Consider the following 19900-nt stretch of genomic DNA (forward strand, 5'->3'; position numbering starts at 1 on the left):
TATTTTATTTTCTTTATCTACAAAAATAATTTTCTACAAATGTTTTTTTTTGTCCATTCGTTTGTTCCATGACATGATTTTTAGTAGAGAAAATGGTCTATAAATATATGAAAATAAAACCTTACAATATTATTTATACATTAATGATGTTGTATTCCAGAATTTAAACAATTAACTTTTACATTATTTTTTCAAAATACAAAAAGAACACGTTTCTTGCGTTTTGGTCGCCGGATTATAGCGTTCGCGTTAATGAACAAAAGTAAAACACAACAGCTGGCAAAAAAAAAATCAAAAATCAAAAACCGGCGAGGCGAAGGATTTCAGCGTTTGCGAACTTTTCCATCAGAGAGACTCGTTCCGGAGATTTTTTTAATCGTTATTTTTGTTTCTCTTCCGGCTGATCTGCGTTCAACACAACCACTTGTTTTCATAGAGAACGGCGAAGTGAATTGAAGTCGGGGAATCGCATTTGCTCTCCAGATTTTGCTCAATGACTTCTTCGGTTTGCGTCTGTTTTAGCCTTTACGCTTCTGTTTCCCAGATCTCTTTGATTCTCCCTCTGTGTTTTTATCGTAATTCTTTGTTTTTTGCAGATACAGGCTTAATTTAGGATCGGAGTTCTTTAATAAGGTGATCTAGCGAAGATGATGGTCGAGGATCTTGGTGTGGAAGCCAAGGAAGCGGCTGTGCGGGAGGTCGCGAAGCTCTTACCGTTGCCTGAACTTTTACAGTCTATTTCTTCGATTAAGGCCGATTACATCGCTCGGCAACAGGTTTGTTGTTGTTCTTAGCTTTTGAATTGGAATCGGAACTCAATTGGCTTTAGAGATATCGCTTGCACCGAGTATCAGTTATCTCTGAGTGATGCTGGGTTTGGAATTTTTAGGTTTTGATTATGCTTTCGTTATCTTTCATTGTCAAATTTTTTTGGTATGACCTTACTGGTGACGGTTGCTGTTTCAGGCGAATGATGCACAGCTCAGTACCATGGTTGCTGAGCAGGTTGAACAAGCTCAAGCTGGGTTAGAGTCGCTTTCTTCATCTGAGAAGACCATATATGAACTGAGGGATAATTTCATTTCTATCGACAAGTATGTTTTTTTGCTTCACTAGAGATTCTTGAAGCTGTGTTACCAACTTTCACATTTTTTAACTCCTAACTTTACTTCCTGTACCACAGGCTTTGTCAGGAATGTCAAACTTTGATTGACAATCACGACCAGATAAAGCTGCTGAGTAATGCCAGAAATAATCTAAACAAAACCCTAAAGGTAGATACGCCAATGAGCACGGATTGTATTGCTCAAACGGTTTTTGGTTCAATTTTGTCTTTCTACCTAGAACTTGAATATTTATAGCTCTGCATGGTCGTCTCAGATGTTTAAATGGCTTCCAAGTTTATGCCAAATTATTTTATACCACATTTTCTTTTATTTTTTCTAGGATGTAGAGGGTATGATGTCAATTTCTGTTGAAGCTGCTGCGGCTCGGGAGTCTCTGAATGATGATAAAGAAATCGTTAACACTTATGAGGTAGCATGAATTCCTCTTCCCATGGATTCCAGGCATTTTTACTGCATCACTTTTGGAGAAAGAGAACATCTGGTGTAAGAAATAATATTTTTTTTGTTCTTCCATAGAGATTAACAGCACTTGATGGTAAACGGAGATTTGCATTAGCAGCTGCTGGAGAGGAGGTTGGCAGGCTAAGGTTTGTATTTATTCCACTCGCTATCTTACTTTGCTTTTCGTACTTACATTAGTTACTGGGCANATATATGAACTGAGGGATAATTTCATTTCTATCGACAAGTATGTTTTTTTGCTTCACTAGAGATTCTTGAAGCTGTGTTACCAACTTTCACATTTTTTAACTCCTAACTTTACTTCCTGTACCACAGGCTTTGTCAGGAATGTCAAACTTTGATTGACAATCACGACCAGATAAAGCTGCTGAGTAATGCCAGAAATAATCTAAACAAAACCCTAAAGGTAGATACGCCAATGAGCACGGATTGTATTGCTCAAACGGTTTTTGGTTCAATTTTGTCTTTCTACCTAGAACTTGAATATTTATAGCTCTGCATGGTCGTCTCAGATGTTTAAATGGCTTCCAAGTTTATGCCAAATTATTTTATACCACATTTTCTTTTATTTTTTCTAGGATGTAGAGGGTATGATGTCAATTTCTGTTGAAGCTGCTGCGGCTCGGGAGTCTCTGAATGATGATAAAGAAATCGTTAACACTTATGAGGTAGCATGAATTCCTCTTCCCATGGATTCCAGGCATTTTTACTGCATCACTTTTGGAGAAAGAGAACATCTGGTGTAAGAAATAATATTTTTTTTGTTCTTCCATAGAGATTAACAGCACTTGATGGTAAACGGAGATTTGCATTAGCAGCTGCTGGAGAGGAGGTTGGCAGGCTAAGGTTTGTATTTATTCCACTCGCTATCTTACTTTGCTTTTCGTACTTACATTAGTTACTGGGCAGCTACGAGGGAAAATAGGTCTCTGTGCTTAAGTAAATGAGCAGTACGTGGAGCTGTTTCTCTTTTGATGATTTGATCCCATCTCTGGACTGTCATTTCTTTTTACATGATCATGCACAACAACTTCTGAAGAGTTGTTTTGATGGTTTTAGGGAGTATTTTGAAGATGTTGATAGAACATGGGAAACATTCGAGAAGACACTATGGGGTCATGTTTCCAACTATTACAAACTTTCTAAAGAAAGGTAATTTGAGTAAATATATGGTTATGCTCGACCTCTCTGTCTAATTCCAATTTTTAATATCTCTACGGCCTTATATTAGTATTATGGTTCATGCTGTTTTCTTATAAGAGTGAGGCTAGGATGTTAGTTTAAAGAAGAAAGCAATGCCATAAGATAAGAAGGACATAGTTGGACTGTTCCAGTTATTCGGTAGTTAGATATGAGAATTTATATTTGACAAGACATAGTTTATGTAATGCTCTGTTCTTTGTTTCATGTTGTTAGCCAGACCTTGGGGCTTAAGTATATATTTGGAGTTTGCTCCATGTTGAAATAAGCTATTCGTTGTTGTTAAGCTCGTAACTCTACTAAAATATCAAATGTTACATATCCTTTTGGTTCATCTCAAAATTACTGATATATATATCTTTGTTCTGCAGTCCGCAAACGCTGGTTCGTGCTTTGAGGTATGATCCTCACCACAGACATTCTTCACCTTTGTCTGTTGCATTTATTCCCATAATTATTACTTTTCACTTTTAAGTAGTTTTGTTGGAAGCAAATCTATTTTAGTAAGCAAGGAAGATTGTGTATACATATTTTCTGGTGATTAGCATCAAGATCAGTTTAAATTGGTATAGTAGTTTAGAGAAATTATTGTGTTACCGTGACAACCATTTTTAATAAGCAAATTGTTTCTTTTATTTTCATGCAACATGCATTGTAATATCATGGATTTTATGTTAGCATTAGAAGTTCCCTAAACAGGGGATGATGTCTCCTATTCAGGGGACAGGAGTAGACTTCTTTTAAAGTGAATTGGCTAACTGAATCTGGTAGTAACTTACTATGGTTTCTCCTATCAAAGGGTTGTTGAAATGCAAGAAATTCTTGACCAACAACTTGCTGAAGAAGCAGCAGAGGCTGAGGGAGAAGGTGCGATGGCATCTGTAGCAAATCCCCGAAGGCCTGGCAAGTGAGTCCGATATGTTTTATTCATATTCTTCTTGATTTGTTGTTTCAGCTGTTGTTGAAACCTCTATCACTTTTTCACTGTGGGTTTGACTACGATAATTTTTCCCTTGATCTAGTCTCCTGTAAAGCTATGCATTTTTATTGAAGTCCCCATAATCATTTGTGACATACTGACATGTCTTATAATCGTTCTGTTGAATCTAGGAAATCTACGACAACGTCAGCTTCGTCAAAGGGTCTTGCTCAACAAAAGTTAAAAGTCCAAGGGAAAGGCTACAAGGACAAATGCTACGAGCAAATTCGAAAGGCAGTCGAAAATCGATTTAACAGGCTTTTGACGGTGGGTCTTTCATTTTGGAATTTTTTTGGTTGCATAGCTAAAAGTAATATGTGTTTCTCTGTGTGGTCATCCTAACACTGAACTTATTGACCAGCTTGTATTTGAAGATCTAAAAGCAGCTTTGGAGGAAGCTAGAACGGTTTGTGCGACTGATTCCCTTGCTTGCATACACTTCTTCATTTTTTCTTTTCTGAAGTTCATTGAAATTGTACTCAACTATGTGATAGATTTGTGTTTCTTCTAGGCGTTTCAGTCGATCTCCTTTAGTTGACTGAATTAGTATTTTATGTTAAATTTAATTGTAGTGAATTGATGATCTAGTATGTTACTGTTTTGTTGCAAACGTTCCAAATTTACCTGACCATCTTATATTGCTGTTCCTGTTCCTGTTCCATAAACGTTAATCGCCGATGCTAACTCTCTATCTTCCACGGTTATAATGATTGATGTCAACCTCGTTTTCTTCTGTTATTTTCACATATACTGTAGTATTAACTGTGTTTTTCGCTTTCTTTCTATTGTGTTTGACAACTAGATTGGAGAGGAACTTGGAGATATTTATGACTATGTGGCTCCTTGTTTTCCTCCGAGGTTTTTTCTTATCTCCATCTATTTCCTCTAGAACAATGAAAGATTACAGCTAGAAATTTATTCCTTTTCCCCCCAAGGATTAAATGGTCTTCTTAGCTATCTTCCTTGTTGGCAGATACGAGATATTTCAGCTTATGGTGAACCTGTATACCGAGAGGTTCATACAAATGCTCAGATTGCTCAGTGACAGGGCAAACGATCTGACAAATATAGAAATTTTAAAGGTTCGTAAAGCTCGATTGTTTGTAGTGTTCTGCCATGTTGTATCGCAGTCAGACTTCGCAAATTTTGCCTTTGGTGCTTTGTCTCTGTGTTTTCTCGCCTAATATTAAGGACCTTTTCATTCAACCATGCATGATATTTAAGTCAATGTCAAGGTGGTGTCAGTTTTTAGACAAGGAACACCTTGAAAAATGTGACTGACTATGTTTTGTCTCATCAACATGCCTCATTCGTTATACCTTGTCTCTGTGCATTATGTATCCTGTAGAGAGTGATGTATCTTTTCATTTTCTTTTGGATCTTGCTAGGTGACTGGTTGGGTAGTAGAGTACCAAGAAAACCTGATTGCACTTGGTGTTGATGATTCACTAGCTCAAGTGTGTTCTGAGAGTGGTTCAATGGATCCTCTAATGAATGCATATGTGGAAAGAATGCAAGCTACAACGAAGGTAATGACATCCATGTTTGACCTTCGCTGTTAGTTTTTTATGTCGTAAGTTTTACAGTTCTTTTTGCTAAAACTTTACTTGCCAATCCACTTTGTTTGCAGAAATGGTACATGAATATCCTTGAAGCGGATAAGGTGCAACCACCTAAAAAGACAGAGGAAGGGAAATTATACACACCAGCGGCTGTAGATCTATTCAGAATACTTGGAGAGCAAGTGCAAATTGTCAGAGATAATAGCACCGATGTTATGTTGTACAGGATTGCTTTAGCTATCATCCAGGCAAGTCAGAGAGGTTGCAACGAGATTTTTTGGTTACCCCTAATTTCTTTGTGCGGCTATGAACTGAAATAGGTTATAGTTGAGAATATTTCATTTCCCTGCTCAGGCTATTTTATCGACTATATACTTAAGAGGTTTCAAATTGTTATTTGCTTTCTTCTAGGACTGGTGAAGTTAATTTTTGAGACTTTACCCGTTCCCCAGCATTTTCTTCCGTATCTCATCTTAACGTCCAATTCAATTGACCCCCTTTTTCTCTTTTCTATTTTATTCCTCTTCATTGTGTTTTAAGCTGATTGTAATTTTCGTGCAACAGTATGTGCTTCATTGTTGTCTAACTTTTATACCTATAAATTTCATAGTGTATGTTCTATATTTTGATTCATATTGTGGATTACTTCAGGTTATGATTGATTTCCAAGCAGCTGAAAAGAAGAGAGTTGAAGAACCTGCTTCTGATATTGGTCTGGAACCTCTATGCGCTATGGTATGTCAAAAGATATGACTCTTTTGATGGCACTTTTACCATTCTCTCATTTTTCGACGAATATTTATATTTGTTAATATTGTCTACAGATAAACAACAACCTTCGCTGCTATGACCTTGCCATGGAGTTGAGTAATAGCACTTTAGAAGCTCTTCCACAGAATTATGCGGAGCAGGTAATCCAGCTGTCAGTTATTGAGCTCAGTTTCCTTGCGATTGATTCTTTTGATTGGAGTTTTCAAATTCCACAGCATCATTCCCATTCTCAGTCCTTCTATACTCCTTCACGTCTATCACCGNTACTTAAGAGGTTTCAAATTGTTATTTGCTTTCTTCTAGGACTGGTGAAGTTAATTTTTGAGACTTTACCCGTTCCCCAGCATTTTCTTCCGTATCTCATCTTAACGTCCAATTCAATTGACCCCCTTTTTCTCTTTTCTATTTTTTTCCTCTTCATTGTGTTTTAAGCTGATTGTAATTTTCGTGCAACAGTATGTGCTTCATTGTTGTCTAACTTTTATACCTATAAATTTCATAGTGTATGTTCTATATTTTGATTCATATTGTGGATTACTTCAGGTTATGATTGATTTCCAAGCAGCTGAAAAGAAGAGAGTTGAAGAACCTGCTTCTGATATTGGTCTGGAACCTCTATGCGCTATGGTATGTCAAAAGATATGACTCTTTTGATGGCACTTTTACCATTCTCTCATTTTTCGACGAATATTTATATTTGTTAATATTGTCTACAGATAAACAACAACCTTCGCTGCTATGACCTTGCCATGGAGTTGAGTAATAGCACTTTAGAAGCTCTTCCACAGAATTATGCGGAGCAGGTAATCCAGCTGTCAGTTTTTGAGCTCAATTTCCTTGCGATTGATTCTTTTGATTGGAATTTTCAAATTCCACAGCATCATTCCATTCTCAGTCCTTCTATACTCCTTCACGTCTATATCCACCTGCACCTTGTTTGCATGCTTAGAAAATGCTTCTCTAATGTGGTGATTCTGCCAGGTGAATTTTGAAGACACTTGCAAAGGTTTCTTGGAGGTGGCTAAGGTTCGTCAAAGATTCCCTTTTCTCCACTGTCTTCAATCCAAATGTAGCTCTTGCATCTCGATTTATGGCATTGTAGTTGCCCAGATGGCTATTTAGATGAAAATTTAAGTTGAGCTTGCGATCTTTAAAAGTAAAATTTATGTTGGACTTCTTACACATGTCCCATATCGTCCTTTGATTTCAGGAAGCAGTGCATCAAACAGTTCGCGTTATCTTTGAGGATCCAGGAGTTCAAGAATTACTTGTCAAGCTTTACCAGAAAGGTATCTACCAGTCTGAAGGACTAATCTATTACCTTTAAATAGAGGCAGTCGGGCGTTGCTAACTCATTGATACTTTTGCTACCGGGTTCCATTGATTTCTAATAGATCTAGACTATTCTCCATTTAAGAATCTATAGTTCAGTTCTTTATAACATAATCATTTAAGAATCAAGTTACACTCTTTCGTCCATTTTATCTCTACCTTTCCTCCTAAAACAGCACTTTGGATCTTATTTACTTGATTCAAGTTCTTGATTTTGTTCCTAACTTTGCTGTTTACTTTATAGAATGGTGTGAGGGACAGGTTACCGAGTATCTCGTGGCAACTTTTGGTGATTATTTCACAGATGTGAAAATGTAAGTTCTCCGTGTCCCCTTTTGTGTAACAGAACTTGAATTGTCACAACTCTATTGAGGTCTTGGCGGTGAATGGTGATGCAGGTATGTTGAAGAAAGATCATTTAGAAGATTTGTTGAAGCTTGTCTGGAAGAAACAGTCGTTGTTTATGTTGATCATCTCCTAACACAGGTTTCCCCATCTATTCTCCGGTATTTACCTTTCATATTTCTTCAGTATACATACAGACTGAATCTTGGTCTGGTGAACGCATGTAATTCCAGAAAAACTACATCAAGGAAGAAACTATTGAACGGATGCGGCTGGACGAGGAGGTTCTTATGGATTTCTTTAGGGAGTATATAAGTGCATCTGTAAGTTGGTTTTGGCACTTAATTCGTTTTGACCTGAAAATGTTATTTTTCGTTTTAAGTAGAGCTTATTATATCCACTGGGATTGTGTTACAGAAAGTGGAGAGCAGAATCAGAATAATGAGCGATCTGAGAGAACTTGCGTCCGCAGAGAGTCTGGATGCATTTACCCTTGTGTACTCAAACNCTCTTTCGTCCATTTTATCTCTACCTTTCCTCCTAAAACAGCACTTTGGATCTTATTTACTTGATTCAAGTTCTTGATTTTGTTCCTAACTTTGCTGTTTACTTTATAGAATGGTGTGAGGGACAGGTTACCGAGTATCTCGTGGCAACTTTTGGTGATTATTTCACAGATGTGAAAATGTAAGTTCTCCGTGTCCCCTTTTGTGTAACAGAACTTGAATTGTCACAACTCTATTGAGGTCTTGGCGGTGAATGGTGATGCAGGTATGTTGAAGAAAGATCATTTAGAAGATTTGTTGAAGCTTGTCTGGAAGAAACAGTCGTTGTTTATGTTGATCATCTCCTAACACAGGTTTCCCCATCTATTCTCCGGTATTTACCTTTCATATTTCTTCAGTATACATACAGACTGAATCTTGGTCTGGTGAACGCATGTAATTCCAGAAAAACTACATCAAGGAAGAAACTATTGAACGGATGAGGCTGGACGAGGAGGTTCTTATGGATTTCTTTAGGGAGTATATAAGTGCATCTGTAAGTTGGTTTTGGCACTTAATTCGTTTTGACCTGAAAATGTTATTTTTCGTTTTAAGTAGAGCTTATTATATCCACTGGGATTGTGTTACAGAAAGTGGAGAGCAGAATCAGAATAATGAGCGATCTGAGAGAACTTGCGTCCGCAGAGAGTCTGGATGCATTTACCCTTGTGTACTCAAACATTCTTGAGCACCAGCCTGACTGCCCGGTAAATTATATCAGAAAAATAAAGTCTACTCTTTGTTTTACAAGATCACTCTTGATTTCAAAAGATCATTTTCCTCAACTCATGTGATCTCTAATATATGATACACAGGCTGAGGTCGTGGAGAAGCTTGTGGGACTGCGTGAAGGTATACCACGGAAGGACACGAAAGAGGTAAACACCAAAACTCTTCTTAAAAAAAAATGTAATTTGCTTAGGACAACGCAGGTTAGTTTGGTAGGGAATCGCATGGATTTTCACACTATGGCTACGAGTCTTGAATTGTTACGAAATAGTAAGAGTTTGACTGAAAAAGAAGAATTTTTAATTGCGAAATGGTTAATGGTGATGAAAAACAGGTGGTGCAAGAGTGCAGAGAAATATATGAGAACACCCTTGTAGATGGTAATCCCCCAAAGACAGGCTTTGTATTCCCGAGAGTCAAGTGCTTAGCTGCTAACAAAGGATCTATCTGGCGAAAACTCACTTAGGTCAAATGAGTTTCTATGATCGGTAAAACAGCGTTCAGCGTTTGCGCCCCCGCACTACTGTTTTTTTGTTAGGATGATGTTATATGTTTCTTCTCCAAATTATGGCGTTTGCGTCCTGTGTCTTCTTTTTTGCATTGGTATCTTTTTGCTCTCTGTAAATTCTGTGTTTTCTCAATTTTTGGTTTTAACCTTTTTTAACCTGGATTGAAAAGTTCAAACGCTCGGTTGTCATTTGCAGTAGAATATTATTCCGTTGTATTTAGGAAAACATATCTAGTCTTAATCAAGTTCTATTGTTTCATTTAGTTTTGACGAAATCTTCTTAAAGTGTGGTTCTTTCCATAACAAGGGATCTCTAATTGTTTTGAGAATTATATAGCTGGTTTTGTGAAATCTTGAATTTGAAGCATCTTCTGTTTTTACATTTATGAATATGAAAAATGTGGGGAGAGGGAGGGGACTAGAACAGGATTTGTAAATTCAATCATTGCATACCAGCTGATTTTTAACCACTCACAATAGATAAATAATTGTAAGCATTATCATGAAAATTGAAAAATGTTTTGTAAAATGACAGTATCCCTTTTTTACTTTAAATTTTATTCTAGAAACCTTTTTTTATCATAATGAAAATAAAGAGTCCACCACATGGGGTAAGCATAATGAATGTGTGATATTATTTATATAGGTTAACAAAATGCATCAGCTTTCTTATTTTACTTTCTACACTACTCGATGTACTTATTGAATGGGCAAAGTATCGTTTTGAAAAAAAAAAGATAATAATAATAGGAAGACAAGTTAATGTTAAATTGTACTCCGTGGAACAGTAGTAGAGTCATATGGAGCACGCCGATACTAAAAATCCACAGTGGAACTTGGCCAAATCTTGTCTTTGCCGTCTCTCTACAGTTTCTTCCACCAAAATTTTGACAATACTCATACAAAAAAAAAATGCTTCATTCAATTTCATCGCTGCGAAAGTTACGTTTTCAAAAGAAAAAAAAAAAAAGACAGAAAAAGTCTAATAACTACATGTTCCGTTAACCTAATTTCGGTATTCGATAAACATAACGATCATAGAGTCTCTAATCACTGAAAATAAAAGATAAATAGCGATATCATTTTCGTTTTTACTAACGGTAATGTATAAAACAGAAGATAATAAGTACTGTTTCATATGTTTGGTATGAGATTCTCCCAAGTGATTTAACTCTTTTTTTTTTTCATTTTAACCTTTTCAATTTCATTACGAATCTTAACTTGCATTAATTAAGAAAAGGTTAGAAATAAAGAGGCCCCATAGAGAGAGAGAGAGGTTTGACCAGGAGAAACAAGGAGCGTTAAAGAGCTTTCAACTACTAAACTTTGCCAAGTGACGTCCCTTTCAACGAAACCATCTCTCTCTCTCTCTCTCTCCCTCCCGCGAACTAAACCCGTTTTTTTTTGTTCTTTTATCTCTGAACTGCCAAAAAGAACACGGTCAGAACGAACGGGCAGCACCGTTCTGGTCAGCTTCTGTATTCCTCGTCTTCCTCTTCCTTCACACTTGCATGCCCCTCTCATAAATAAATAAAATAAATAACTTTGCCCTGTTGAGAGATCTCACTTATATAAATGACCAAAAAACAAAAAATTAATAATTTATTCAGAAAAAAAAAAAGAAAAGAAGACGAACGAAGGAACAAGACTAATCATAGTTTCTCTGGCAGGCTTGTTCTAGTTGCGGCTTACTAACATTTTTCTCATAAAGCTCTTTTGTTATTATTACTTCACGTTTTAATTTTATATTTTTTCCTTTTTAAAAAAAGAATTATATTTTTTTTTTCTCTCTTATTCAACTTTTGTTTATCAGTAAGAGAGAGAGAGAGAGAGAGAGAGAGAGAGAGTGTAGAGTCTGATTGAGAAAAGACGACGACGAGAACGCCGGAGAATTAGGATTCTTGATTTTCCTTTTTTTGCTCTAATGTTTGTTTCCCTGCTAAATGGGTTTCGCTAAAAATGGGATTTTTTTCTTTCTTTTTCTTCAGTGTTGAGGTCGTCGTCTCTCTAAAGTGTTAAATGTTGAGAATTTTTTTCAGAGGTTAGGGTTTTCTCGGATCTGATGAGATTAAAAACACCAGGATTTGATAATGAAGATGACTTTTGTGGTGTTTACTTTACTTTCACTCATCTTACCATTGTGGCTTGCTTCTGCTAATTTAGAAGGTTTGTGGTTACTCAATCCTCACCTTCTTCTTCACTCGTTTCTCGATTCTTTTGTTATTTGAGGGGAGGTGAATCGCTCTTTTAGTGTCTGCATTTTTGAATTTGATAATGCTTCTTGTTGATTTATGTTTAGACAAGTTCTATTGTGTAGGAAGATGTTGTTGTTCGTTGTAGGTTTTAGATTTAGTGCACATTTTACTGTGAATCCACTGTTTCTTCTTTTTCATATCAACTTTGTAAATTGAAAAGGCTTGTTCTTTTTTATGGTTGAAAAGCTGGGTATTTTGATCTTTCTTTGAGATATGTCTGTAACAACTTGAAGCTTATGTTATTTGTGGTGGGTCTTGAAACTACATACAGCTTTAGATTGATGTTGTTGATCCAAACATTCTCTGGAAGACTTCATTTTGTTTTGTAAACTATATCGATTTTGTTTAGTTATTAAATCTTAAAAGGATCTGTTTCATTAGTTCTCTTGAAAGTTTTTTCATCAATTGTGTTACTAAAAACATGGATTTTGTGGTTCTTGTTGCAGGTGATGCCTTGCATACTTTAAGGGTCACTCTAGTTGATCCGAACAATGTCTTGCAAAGCTGGGATCCCACGCTTGTGAATCCTTGCACTTGGTTCCACGTCACTTGCAACAACGAGAACAGCGTCGTTAGAGTGTAAAGCTTCCTACTAATCCCCTATCAGTTAACTTTGGAACTCAATGTGGTTCCTGACATTTTCTTATTTCTTTTGTCCACTACAGTGATTTGGGAAATGCAGAGTTGTCTGGTCATTTAGTTCCGGAGCTTGGTGTGCTCAAGAATTTGCAGTATTTGTAAGTTGCACTTAAAGCATGATGTTTTAACATAACACAATCCAAAATCTGATACAAAAATGATGCACTCAAGATACCTTTTGTAAAAAAAATATCTTATTTTATTTCAGGGAGCTTTATAGTAACAACATAACTGGCCCGATTCCTGGTAATCTTGGAAATCTGACAAACTTAGTGAGCTTGGATCTTTACTTGAACAGCTTCACTGGTCCCATCCCTGAATCCTTGGGGAAGCTTTCAAAACTGAGGTTTCTGTGAGTATATTTTTGCTTTACCGTCTCAGTTACAGTCTTGTTACATCTTCACTGGTCCCGATTTTTGACTCTTTGCTGAAAATTTTGCATGCAAGAATAGCCGGCTTAACAACAACAGTCTAACAGGGTCGATTCCCATGTCACTGACCAATATCACTACCCTTCAAGTGTTGTGAGTTCTCTCATCAACTTTCACTTATGTCTACTCCATTGGAGCTCTTTTGAGTTAACTCACTTAACCTTTATGGATGTATAACAGAGATCTATCGAATAACCGGCTCTCCGGTTCGGTTCCTGACAACGGCTCCTTCTCACTCTTCACACCAATCAGGTTATATTTCTATCTTTCTCCAGTTGTTTCAGTTATTGTGCCAATGTCTGAACTTATTGGCAACTGAGATTCTCATTTCCTTGTGCAGTTTTGCTAATAACTTAGACCTATGTGGACCTGTTACAAGTCACCCATGTCCTGGATCTCCCCCGTTTTCTCCTCCGCCACCTTTTATTCCACCTCCACCAGTTTCTACCCCAAGTAAGCCCCCTCTTTTCAGTTTACATTATATGATGCAGAAGATGAGAAATCTATGCTTATCTATCTAATTCTCATGTAACCATCTTGCCAGTAAACACATTGATATTGTTTTAGCTTTTTGATGCGTCTAATCTGATTTCAGGTGGGTACGGTATAACTGGAGCAATAGCTGGTGGAGTTGCTGCAGGTGCTGCTTTGCTGTTTGCTGCTCCTGCAATAGCCTTTGCTTGGTGGCGACGAAGAAAGCCACTAGATATTTTCTTCGACGTGCCTGGTGAGTTTTATTATTTGCACTCAATTCTGTTCAGATATCTGATTTGCACAATTTTTAGCCAGCAAGTTGCTTTACAATAAAGTATTGGAACAACTATTGATGAGAATCATTAGAGGAGCCATTGTCTTTTGAGCTACAAACTTACTTGAGTAAAATCTCAACTGCAAAATCTATGTGCAGCCGAAGAAGATCCAGAGGTTCATCTGGGACAGCTCAAGAGGTTTTCTTTGCGGGAGCTACAAGTGGCGAGCGACGGGTTTAGTAACAAAAACATTCTGGGGAGAGGTGGGTTCGGTAAAGTCTACAAGGGACGTTTGGCAGACGGAACTCTTGTTGCTGTCAAGAGACTGAAGGAAGAACGAACTCCAGGTGGAGAGCTCCAGTTTCAGACAGAAGTAGAGATGATAAGTATGGCAGTTCATCGAAACCTCTTGAGATTACGAGGTTTCTGCATGACACCGACCGAGAGACTGCTCGTGTATCCTTACATGGCCAACGGAAGCGTTGCTTCATGTCTCAGAGGTAAGTAAAACTCTCCGTTTATTTCATCTTTAATCTATTTCATGTTTTCTTTTACGGTAACATATTTTTGATTACACAAATGGTACAGAGAGGCCACCGTCACAGCCTCCGCTTGATTGGCCAACGCGGAAGAGAATAGCGTTAGGCTCAGCTCGTGGTTTGTCATACCTACATGATCACTGCGATCCAAAAATCATTCACCGTGATGTAAAAGCAGCAAACATCCTCTTAGACGAAGAATTCGAAGCCGTGGTTGGAGATTTCGGGCTGGCGAAGCTAATGGACTACAAAGATACTCACGTGACAACAGCCGTCCGTGGCACAATCGGTCACATAGCTCCAGAATATCTCTCTACCGGAAAATCTTCAGAGAAAACCGACGTTTTCGGTTATGGCATCATGCTTCTAGAACTTATCACAGGACAAAGAGCTTTCGATCTTGCTCGCCTAGCAAACGACGACGACGTCATGTTACTCGACTGGGTAATAATAATAACATAAAACTTCAGTGTGATGTTGACAAAACTACTGAAACTGAAATCTAATGATATACTTGTTGTATTGCTTAAGGTGAAAGGGCTGTTGAAGGAGAAGAAGCTAGAGATGTTGGTGGATCCAGATCTTCAAACAAACTACGAGGAGAGAGAGCTGGAACAGGTGATACAAGTGGCGTTGCTTTGCACGCAAGGATCACCAATGGAAAGACCAAAGATGTCTGAAGTTGTAAGGATGCTCGAAGGAGATGGTCTTGCGGAGAAATGGGACGAATGGCAAAAGGTTGAGATTTTGAGGGAAGAGATTGATATGAGTCCAAATCCTAACTCTGATTGGATCCTTGATTCTACTTACAACTTGCACGCTGTTGAGTTATCTGGTCCTAGGTAACCAAAAAAACAAAAACAAACAAACTCTTTATAAATATAATTATTGAACAATATAAAATTTTTACAAAGTAGGTAATTTTTATTTTTTTAACCGCAAGTTTTCGTTTTTCTTATAAAGAAAACGAATCTAGCCTTTGTTGATTTTGTGCTTAGAAGGAGAAAATTGTATAATAATCTACAAATGTTTGTGTAAGATTGTTGTCTAATGTTAAGATTTAAGAACACTGTTAAAAAAAAAAATATTCTATACGAGATGTAACGACGTCGTATCATTAAACAAACGACGTCGTTTGGTAGGAAAATGAAAAAAGGGTTTTTGTTGGAAAAAAAACGAGAAGTGAAGGGTTTTTGTACTTTGTGTCTTCGCGTTACATCGTCGTGACACGTCACACCTCCAGGCTCCATCCATCTCTGCCGTCTTCATTGATTCTTCGTGGTGGCTGTGAAAAATATCTGTAGTAAGAGAGAAGAAGAAGAAGAAGAAGAAGATGAGTAATAATATGGATATGAATCATTCAGGAGGGGAAGAAGAAGAGGATGAAGGAGATGTTTTCCTTGGTGAATCCGATGTTCTCCGTGAATACGATGTCGACGAACAAGGTATCTTTTTTTTTTTTTTAATTCTTCAATCATGTTCTTCTTTAATTGTATTTATGTATATATATAAGTGTGTATGTGTGTGACTCTTCTATTGTCGATTCAGATCTTCCTGAGGCAGATGATAACGATGATATGGACGATGATGGCGAACAATTTGGTAACAAAATTGTGTTTTTCCTCAAAATCTCATTTGATTTTATTTTTATTGGTTCTTAGTTCTTATGTATTGATGCAGATGAGAACGATGACTCTGTTCACACATTCACTGGTCACAAAGGTAACGTTTTTATTACCTCTCAAAATTGTTTTTGTAATTCTCATGAAACTAAGAAAGTTTTTACTTTGACAGGTGAGCTTTATGCATTGGCTTGTAGTCCAACAGATGCTACGCTTGTTGCAACTGGAGGTGGAGATGATAAAGGCTTTCTTTGGAAAATTGGTAATGGAGATTGGGCTGCTGAGCTTCTTGGTCACAAGGACTCTGTCTCTTGTTTAGCTTTTAGCTATGATGGACAGTTACTTGCTTCTGGTGGATTAGATGGTGTTGTTCAGATCTTTGATGCTTCTTCAGGGGATTTGAAATGTGTTTTGGATGGTCCAGGTGGTGGAATCGAGGTATCAAATTAAAATTATTGTGCTTGACGCAGTTAGGTTTTGTATTATCAAATTCTGAGTTCAAATCTAGTTACTTACTGTGTGGTTTTTTTGTTTCAGTGGGTGAGATGGCATCCGAGAGGACACGTTGTGTTGGCTGGATCAGAAGATTGTTCTCTATGGATGTGGAATGCTGATAAAGGAGCTTATCTTAATATGTTTTCCGGACATAATCTGAATGTCACTTGCGGTGACTTCACCCCTGATGGTATCAAACATTAGCTTCTACCTTATTTACTTTATGGATTGTCTTGTTGAGCATACCTGTTTACATTATATTGTTTGCCTGTGTGTGTGGATACTGTAGGTAAACTAATTTGTACTGGCTCTGATGATGCAAGTTTGATTGTATGGAACCCAAAAACTTGCGAAAGCATTCATGTTGTTAAAGGCAAGCGCTCTTTTGGTTTTTACATGTTACTACTGTACAAGTGAGAGAGTAAATGGTGTGAAACGCTAACCTCTGATTTTGTGTGTAGGTCATCCGTATCATACAGAAGGGTTGACATGCTTAGACGTTAACTCGAACTCAAGTCTCGCTATCAGTGGCTCAAAAGACGGTTCAGTTCACATTGTCAATATAGTCACCGGGAAGGTTTGTACTTTAGTTTATTGCTCTTACCGATCTTTTCACACGATTGGTTTATAATATATATCATTTCAATTAGCAAGTGCTACTAAGAAGACCTGTTATTTCTTGAAAACTTTCTATTTACACCATCTTTGATCCACCATTTTCTTGGATTAAATGGGTGCTTCTCATAACTATTTGACATATTAACTAACTTGTGAGTAATCTAACCAACAGGTTGTGAGCTCTTTGACTTCTCACACGGATTCAGTTGAATGTGCGAAGTTTTCACCAAGCTCCGCAACCATCCCTTTGGCTGCAACAGGTGGAATGGACAAGAAGCTTGTAATCTGGGATTTGCAGCATTCCACTCCCAGATTCATCTGCGAACACGCGGTATGAACCTGGTAGTTTCTCTGAGATAGAATCAAAACAGAGATTGAAACTAAAACAAATCCTCTCTTTTTCTTTGACTACAGGAAGGTGTGACATCCCTGACTTGGATAGGATCCTCCAAGTATATAGCTACTGGCTGCGCCGATGGTACAGTGAGCATTTGGGACAGCTTATTAGGCAACTACATCCATACCTACCATGGTCACCAAGATGCTGTCCAGGCCATCTCAGTCTCGACCAACACGGACTACATTGTTTCGGTCTCTGTCGACAACACTGCGCGAGTCTATGAGACATCTGAGTTCCAAAACAAAGTTGCATAGGCAAGTGAGAAGAATACTATCCAGACATGTGTGGCTATCTGTGTTCATTGCTGTGTTCTTCTTTATTAATATGCCTTGTGAGGGAAATTTTTGTCAAAAATAACAATGTCCAAATTTGATATGTACACGGCGTAGTTTATTGATAAAGTGTAGTCTTTATTTGGAATTTGTTCTTCAGTTTTACAATCCTTCTAGGTCCAATGAGATTGAGAAGTGTTACTCATTACTTTGATATTGTTAATGAATGAGATTCAGTACTGTTAGTATCCCACACAAGTAATACAACTACTTGATATCATGAGTCTGCAAATATCACTTGGGAAAGTCAGATATAAGGTCTAAGCATAACCGTGGAATATAACTCACTCTTTAAAAAAAAACTCTTGTTTCCCCTGAGAAGTAAGAATGAAAAGAACAAGCTATAGAGTAAGATTACTAAACAGGACAAGAAACAAACCCGCTGAAAAAGCAGCCACCAGTAAACATGGATTAAAGTCTTTTTAATACATCCGACTCCTCTTCTTCTCGGTCTTTAAGCCGATCTTGTTCCGCCTGGATTGTGGCTTATCCCTTGAACCTGAGTTCCCAAAACTCCTCCTACCTGCTCTTGGACTTGAATTTCTACGACCACGATTCAGACTCTGGTTTTGATCCACTTCATCATCTTCACTATCGTCCTCGTCATCATCAACAAAATCTCCTTTACGATCATCCTCAACATCAGAACCAGAAATGTCATCATCATTCCCAGCCTTTGCATCAGTGTCACAAACTTCCCCCTCCACCTTCCCCTTCTCTTCTCTCTTGCTTTTGGAAGAAATTGCCTTGTTATCTTTCTTAACCGTATTCATGAGTTTCATGTAACGGTTCCTGCTAGTCACCAGTTCATTACCCTCTATCAACACCCCCCTCTTGTAACCATCTCTAAGAACCACAGTATGAGTCCTAAGCTTACTCGACAAGTAAAAGACACCGGGATGGTTATGTAAAACTCTCTTAAACCTTGATCTCAATCCCATAAACTCACCGAGATGCAAAACAGCATCTTTCCCAACCTTCTTGGACACAAAAAGATTCATGATTTCGTGCAAAACAGCAGCCGCCCACTTGTCAGACTCATCACTAGTCGCAGACAGATGAAGTGCATTCTCATAAGGAGAGATATACGGCAGTTTCTGCCAATCATCAATCCATTTCTTCATCTTCTTATCAACCACAAAACCATTAGAAAACTTCATCGGAAAAGCAATCGCAGATCCTTTCGTGTACTCTCCTTTCCCTACCGTTCTAGCTTTCTTCTCCAACAAAGATACAGCATGGTCATTGCTCCAACAAACAAGCTCTAGCTCACCACTACATCCTCGTAACTTAGATTTGATAACTCTAAAATAATCAGGGAACTCAGGTACCATAGTTTGAACGTAATCCTGAGGCAAACCTAAATCCCATTTCAACAAATCAAGAAGCTCCAATGGAATTTTGTTAATCCTATTGATCATCAACAGTTTCAAAAGCCTATCAGCTAAACCTTGCTTATAACTCTCACTTCCGTAAACCAACTGCTCATCGGAGTCGAGGTTTAGAATCTCCGGCGTGAGGCTGATGTGAGGGTGAATACCAATTCCTCCGGGGAGAGACTCTTGGAAAACGGAAGGGAAGCTTCGGATGAACTCGATCGGACGGAGTGGAACTCGGAGTGAGTCTTTCTGAGTGGTGATAACTGAGATCGGGACTGATTTCGCTGGCTCCGATCTGATTAGGTCTTTGATGCTGAGAAGCGGTCTGAGATTCTTCTCTCTTTCGACCGCGTGGTCGAGACCTCTGTCTCTCACGAATTTGTAGACATCTTCCGCCGTCGTATCGGCGAAGGTTCGGTGGCCGGAATGACGGCGAGTAGAAATGGTACGGAAAATGGATTTCATCGGCGATTTTGTGGTTTTTTTTTAGGGTTTTGGTAGAGACGAAAGGGTTTAAAGAGGGTTTTGGCTCATCAATGGCGTTTCAAAGACATTGTTGATGTTGGAGACTGTTGCTCGTTCCACTCGTGTTACTCAGTAGTCTACAGTTTCTATCATTTTAATGGGCTTTTAAGTTGGGTTTTTCAGGCCCACTATAGTTTTTTTTTTTTTCTCCACAACTGGCCGGCCCATTAGCCAAATCCCTACATTCGTAGAGAGCGGAACTCGATCCCTGTGTGATTGTGCCTTCTACAAATGGACTTACCTCCTGCCACTGCACTAAAGTCACTTCACTGCACTACACTAAGGCCCACTATAGTTTATCCAGTGAGGTTCCCCGTTTTAAATAATTGATTAAATTATCTATGTATTTAAACTTC

General features: G+C 38.0%; 4 protein-coding genes across 4 annotated transcripts; 3 read left to right on the forward strand and 1 right to left on the reverse strand.

Annotated features, from left to right (window-relative positions):
- Positions 269 to 9823, forward strand: LOC104712756 (exocyst complex component SEC6-like). Its single transcript, XM_010429727.2, has 25 exons — positions 269 to 505; positions 597 to 776; positions 967 to 1094; positions 1184 to 1274; positions 1447 to 1536; positions 1644 to 1714; positions 2649 to 2741; positions 3161 to 3187; positions 3589 to 3696; positions 3900 to 4035; positions 4130 to 4174; positions 4571 to 4626; positions 4742 to 4850; positions 5157 to 5297; positions 5399 to 5578; positions 5982 to 6065; positions 6155 to 6241; positions 7083 to 7127; positions 7312 to 7390; positions 7678 to 7747; positions 7832 to 7919; positions 8012 to 8101; positions 8914 to 9030; positions 9139 to 9201; positions 9387 to 9823. Exons 2-25 carry the CDS (start codon positions 648 to 650, stop codon positions 9516 to 9518), a joined length of 2259 nt encoding a protein of 752 aa, XP_010428029.1. The 5' UTR covers positions 269 to 505; positions 597 to 647; the 3' UTR covers positions 9519 to 9823.
- On the forward strand, positions 11353 to 15086 carry LOC104712757 (somatic embryogenesis receptor kinase 1). The gene is made up of 11 exons (XM_010429728.2): positions 11353 to 11726; positions 12262 to 12394; positions 12481 to 12552; positions 12663 to 12806; positions 12907 to 12978; positions 13066 to 13137; positions 13226 to 13338; positions 13481 to 13612; positions 13793 to 14134; positions 14223 to 14617; positions 14705 to 15086. The coding sequence occupies exons 1-11, from the start codon at positions 11651 to 11653 to the stop codon at positions 15017 to 15019; spliced, it is 1866 nt and encodes a 621-aa protein (XP_010428030.1). The 5' UTR covers positions 11353 to 11650; the 3' UTR covers positions 15020 to 15086.
- LOC109124555 (angio-associated migratory cell protein-like) lies at positions 15385 to 17785 on the forward strand. The gene is made up of 9 exons (XM_010429729.2): positions 15385 to 15618; positions 15722 to 15775; positions 15854 to 15895; positions 15968 to 16233; positions 16333 to 16480; positions 16580 to 16663; positions 16752 to 16867; positions 17081 to 17239; positions 17323 to 17785. Exons 1-9 carry the CDS (start codon positions 15507 to 15509, stop codon positions 17560 to 17562), a joined length of 1221 nt encoding a protein of 406 aa, XP_010428031.1. The 5' UTR covers positions 15385 to 15506; the 3' UTR covers positions 17563 to 17785.
- LOC104712759 (protein ROOT PRIMORDIUM DEFECTIVE 1-like) lies at positions 17902 to 19599 on the reverse strand. The gene has a single exon (XM_010429730.2). It carries the CDS (start codon positions 19482 to 19484, stop codon positions 18063 to 18065), a length of 1422 nt encoding a protein of 473 aa, XP_010428032.1. The 5' UTR covers positions 19485 to 19599; the 3' UTR covers positions 17902 to 18062.

This window comes from Camelina sativa, chromosome 9 (genome assembly GCF_000633955.1).
Source record: "Camelina sativa cultivar DH55 chromosome 9, Cs, whole genome shotgun sequence".
Classification (NCBI taxonomy): Eukaryota; Viridiplantae; Streptophyta; class Magnoliopsida; order Brassicales; family Brassicaceae; genus Camelina; species Camelina sativa.

What these genes read in the sequence shown, in the direction of transcription:
- LOC104712756 (XM_010429727.2), top strand. Translation starts at nt 648, where the DNA reads ATGATGGTCGAGGATCTTGGTGTGGAAGCCAAGGAAGCGGCTGTGCGG. An exon ending in AAATCGTTAACACTTATGAG is followed by an intron (nt 1,537 to 1,643) that starts GTAGCATGAATT and finishes GTTCTTCCATAG; the next exon opens with AGATTAACAGCACTTGATGG. An exon ending in CAAATATAGAAATTTTAAAG is followed by an intron (nt 4,851 to 5,156) that starts GTTCGTAAAGCT and finishes GGATCTTGCTAG; the next exon opens with GTGACTGGTTGGGTAGTAGA.
- LOC104712757 (XM_010429728.2), top strand. Translation starts at nt 11,651, where the DNA reads ATGAAGATGACTTTTGTGGTGTTTACTTTACTTTCACTCATCTTACCA. An exon ending in CTTTCAAAACTGAGGTTTCT is followed by an intron (nt 12,807 to 12,906) that starts GTGAGTATATTT and finishes ATGCAAGAATAG; the next exon opens with CCGGCTTAACAACAACAGTC. An exon ending in TCCACCAGTTTCTACCCCAA is followed by an intron (nt 13,339 to 13,480) that starts GTAAGCCCCCTC and finishes ATCTGATTTCAG; the next exon opens with GTGGGTACGGTATAACTGGA.
- LOC109124555 (XM_010429729.2), top strand. Translation starts at nt 15,507, where the DNA reads ATGAGTAATAATATGGATATGAATCATTCAGGAGGGGAAGAAGAAGAG. An exon ending in AAGCATTCATGTTGTTAAAG is followed by an intron (nt 16,664 to 16,751) that starts GCAAGCGCTCTT and finishes TTTTGTGTGTAG; the next exon opens with GTCATCCGTATCATACAGAA. An exon ending in TCAATATAGTCACCGGGAAG is followed by an intron (nt 16,868 to 17,080) that starts GTTTGTACTTTA and finishes TCTAACCAACAG; the next exon opens with GTTGTGAGCTCTTTGACTTC.
- LOC104712759 (XM_010429730.2), bottom strand. Translation starts at nt 19,484, where the DNA reads ATGAAATCCATTTTCCGTACCATTTCTACTCGCCGTCATTCCGGCCAC.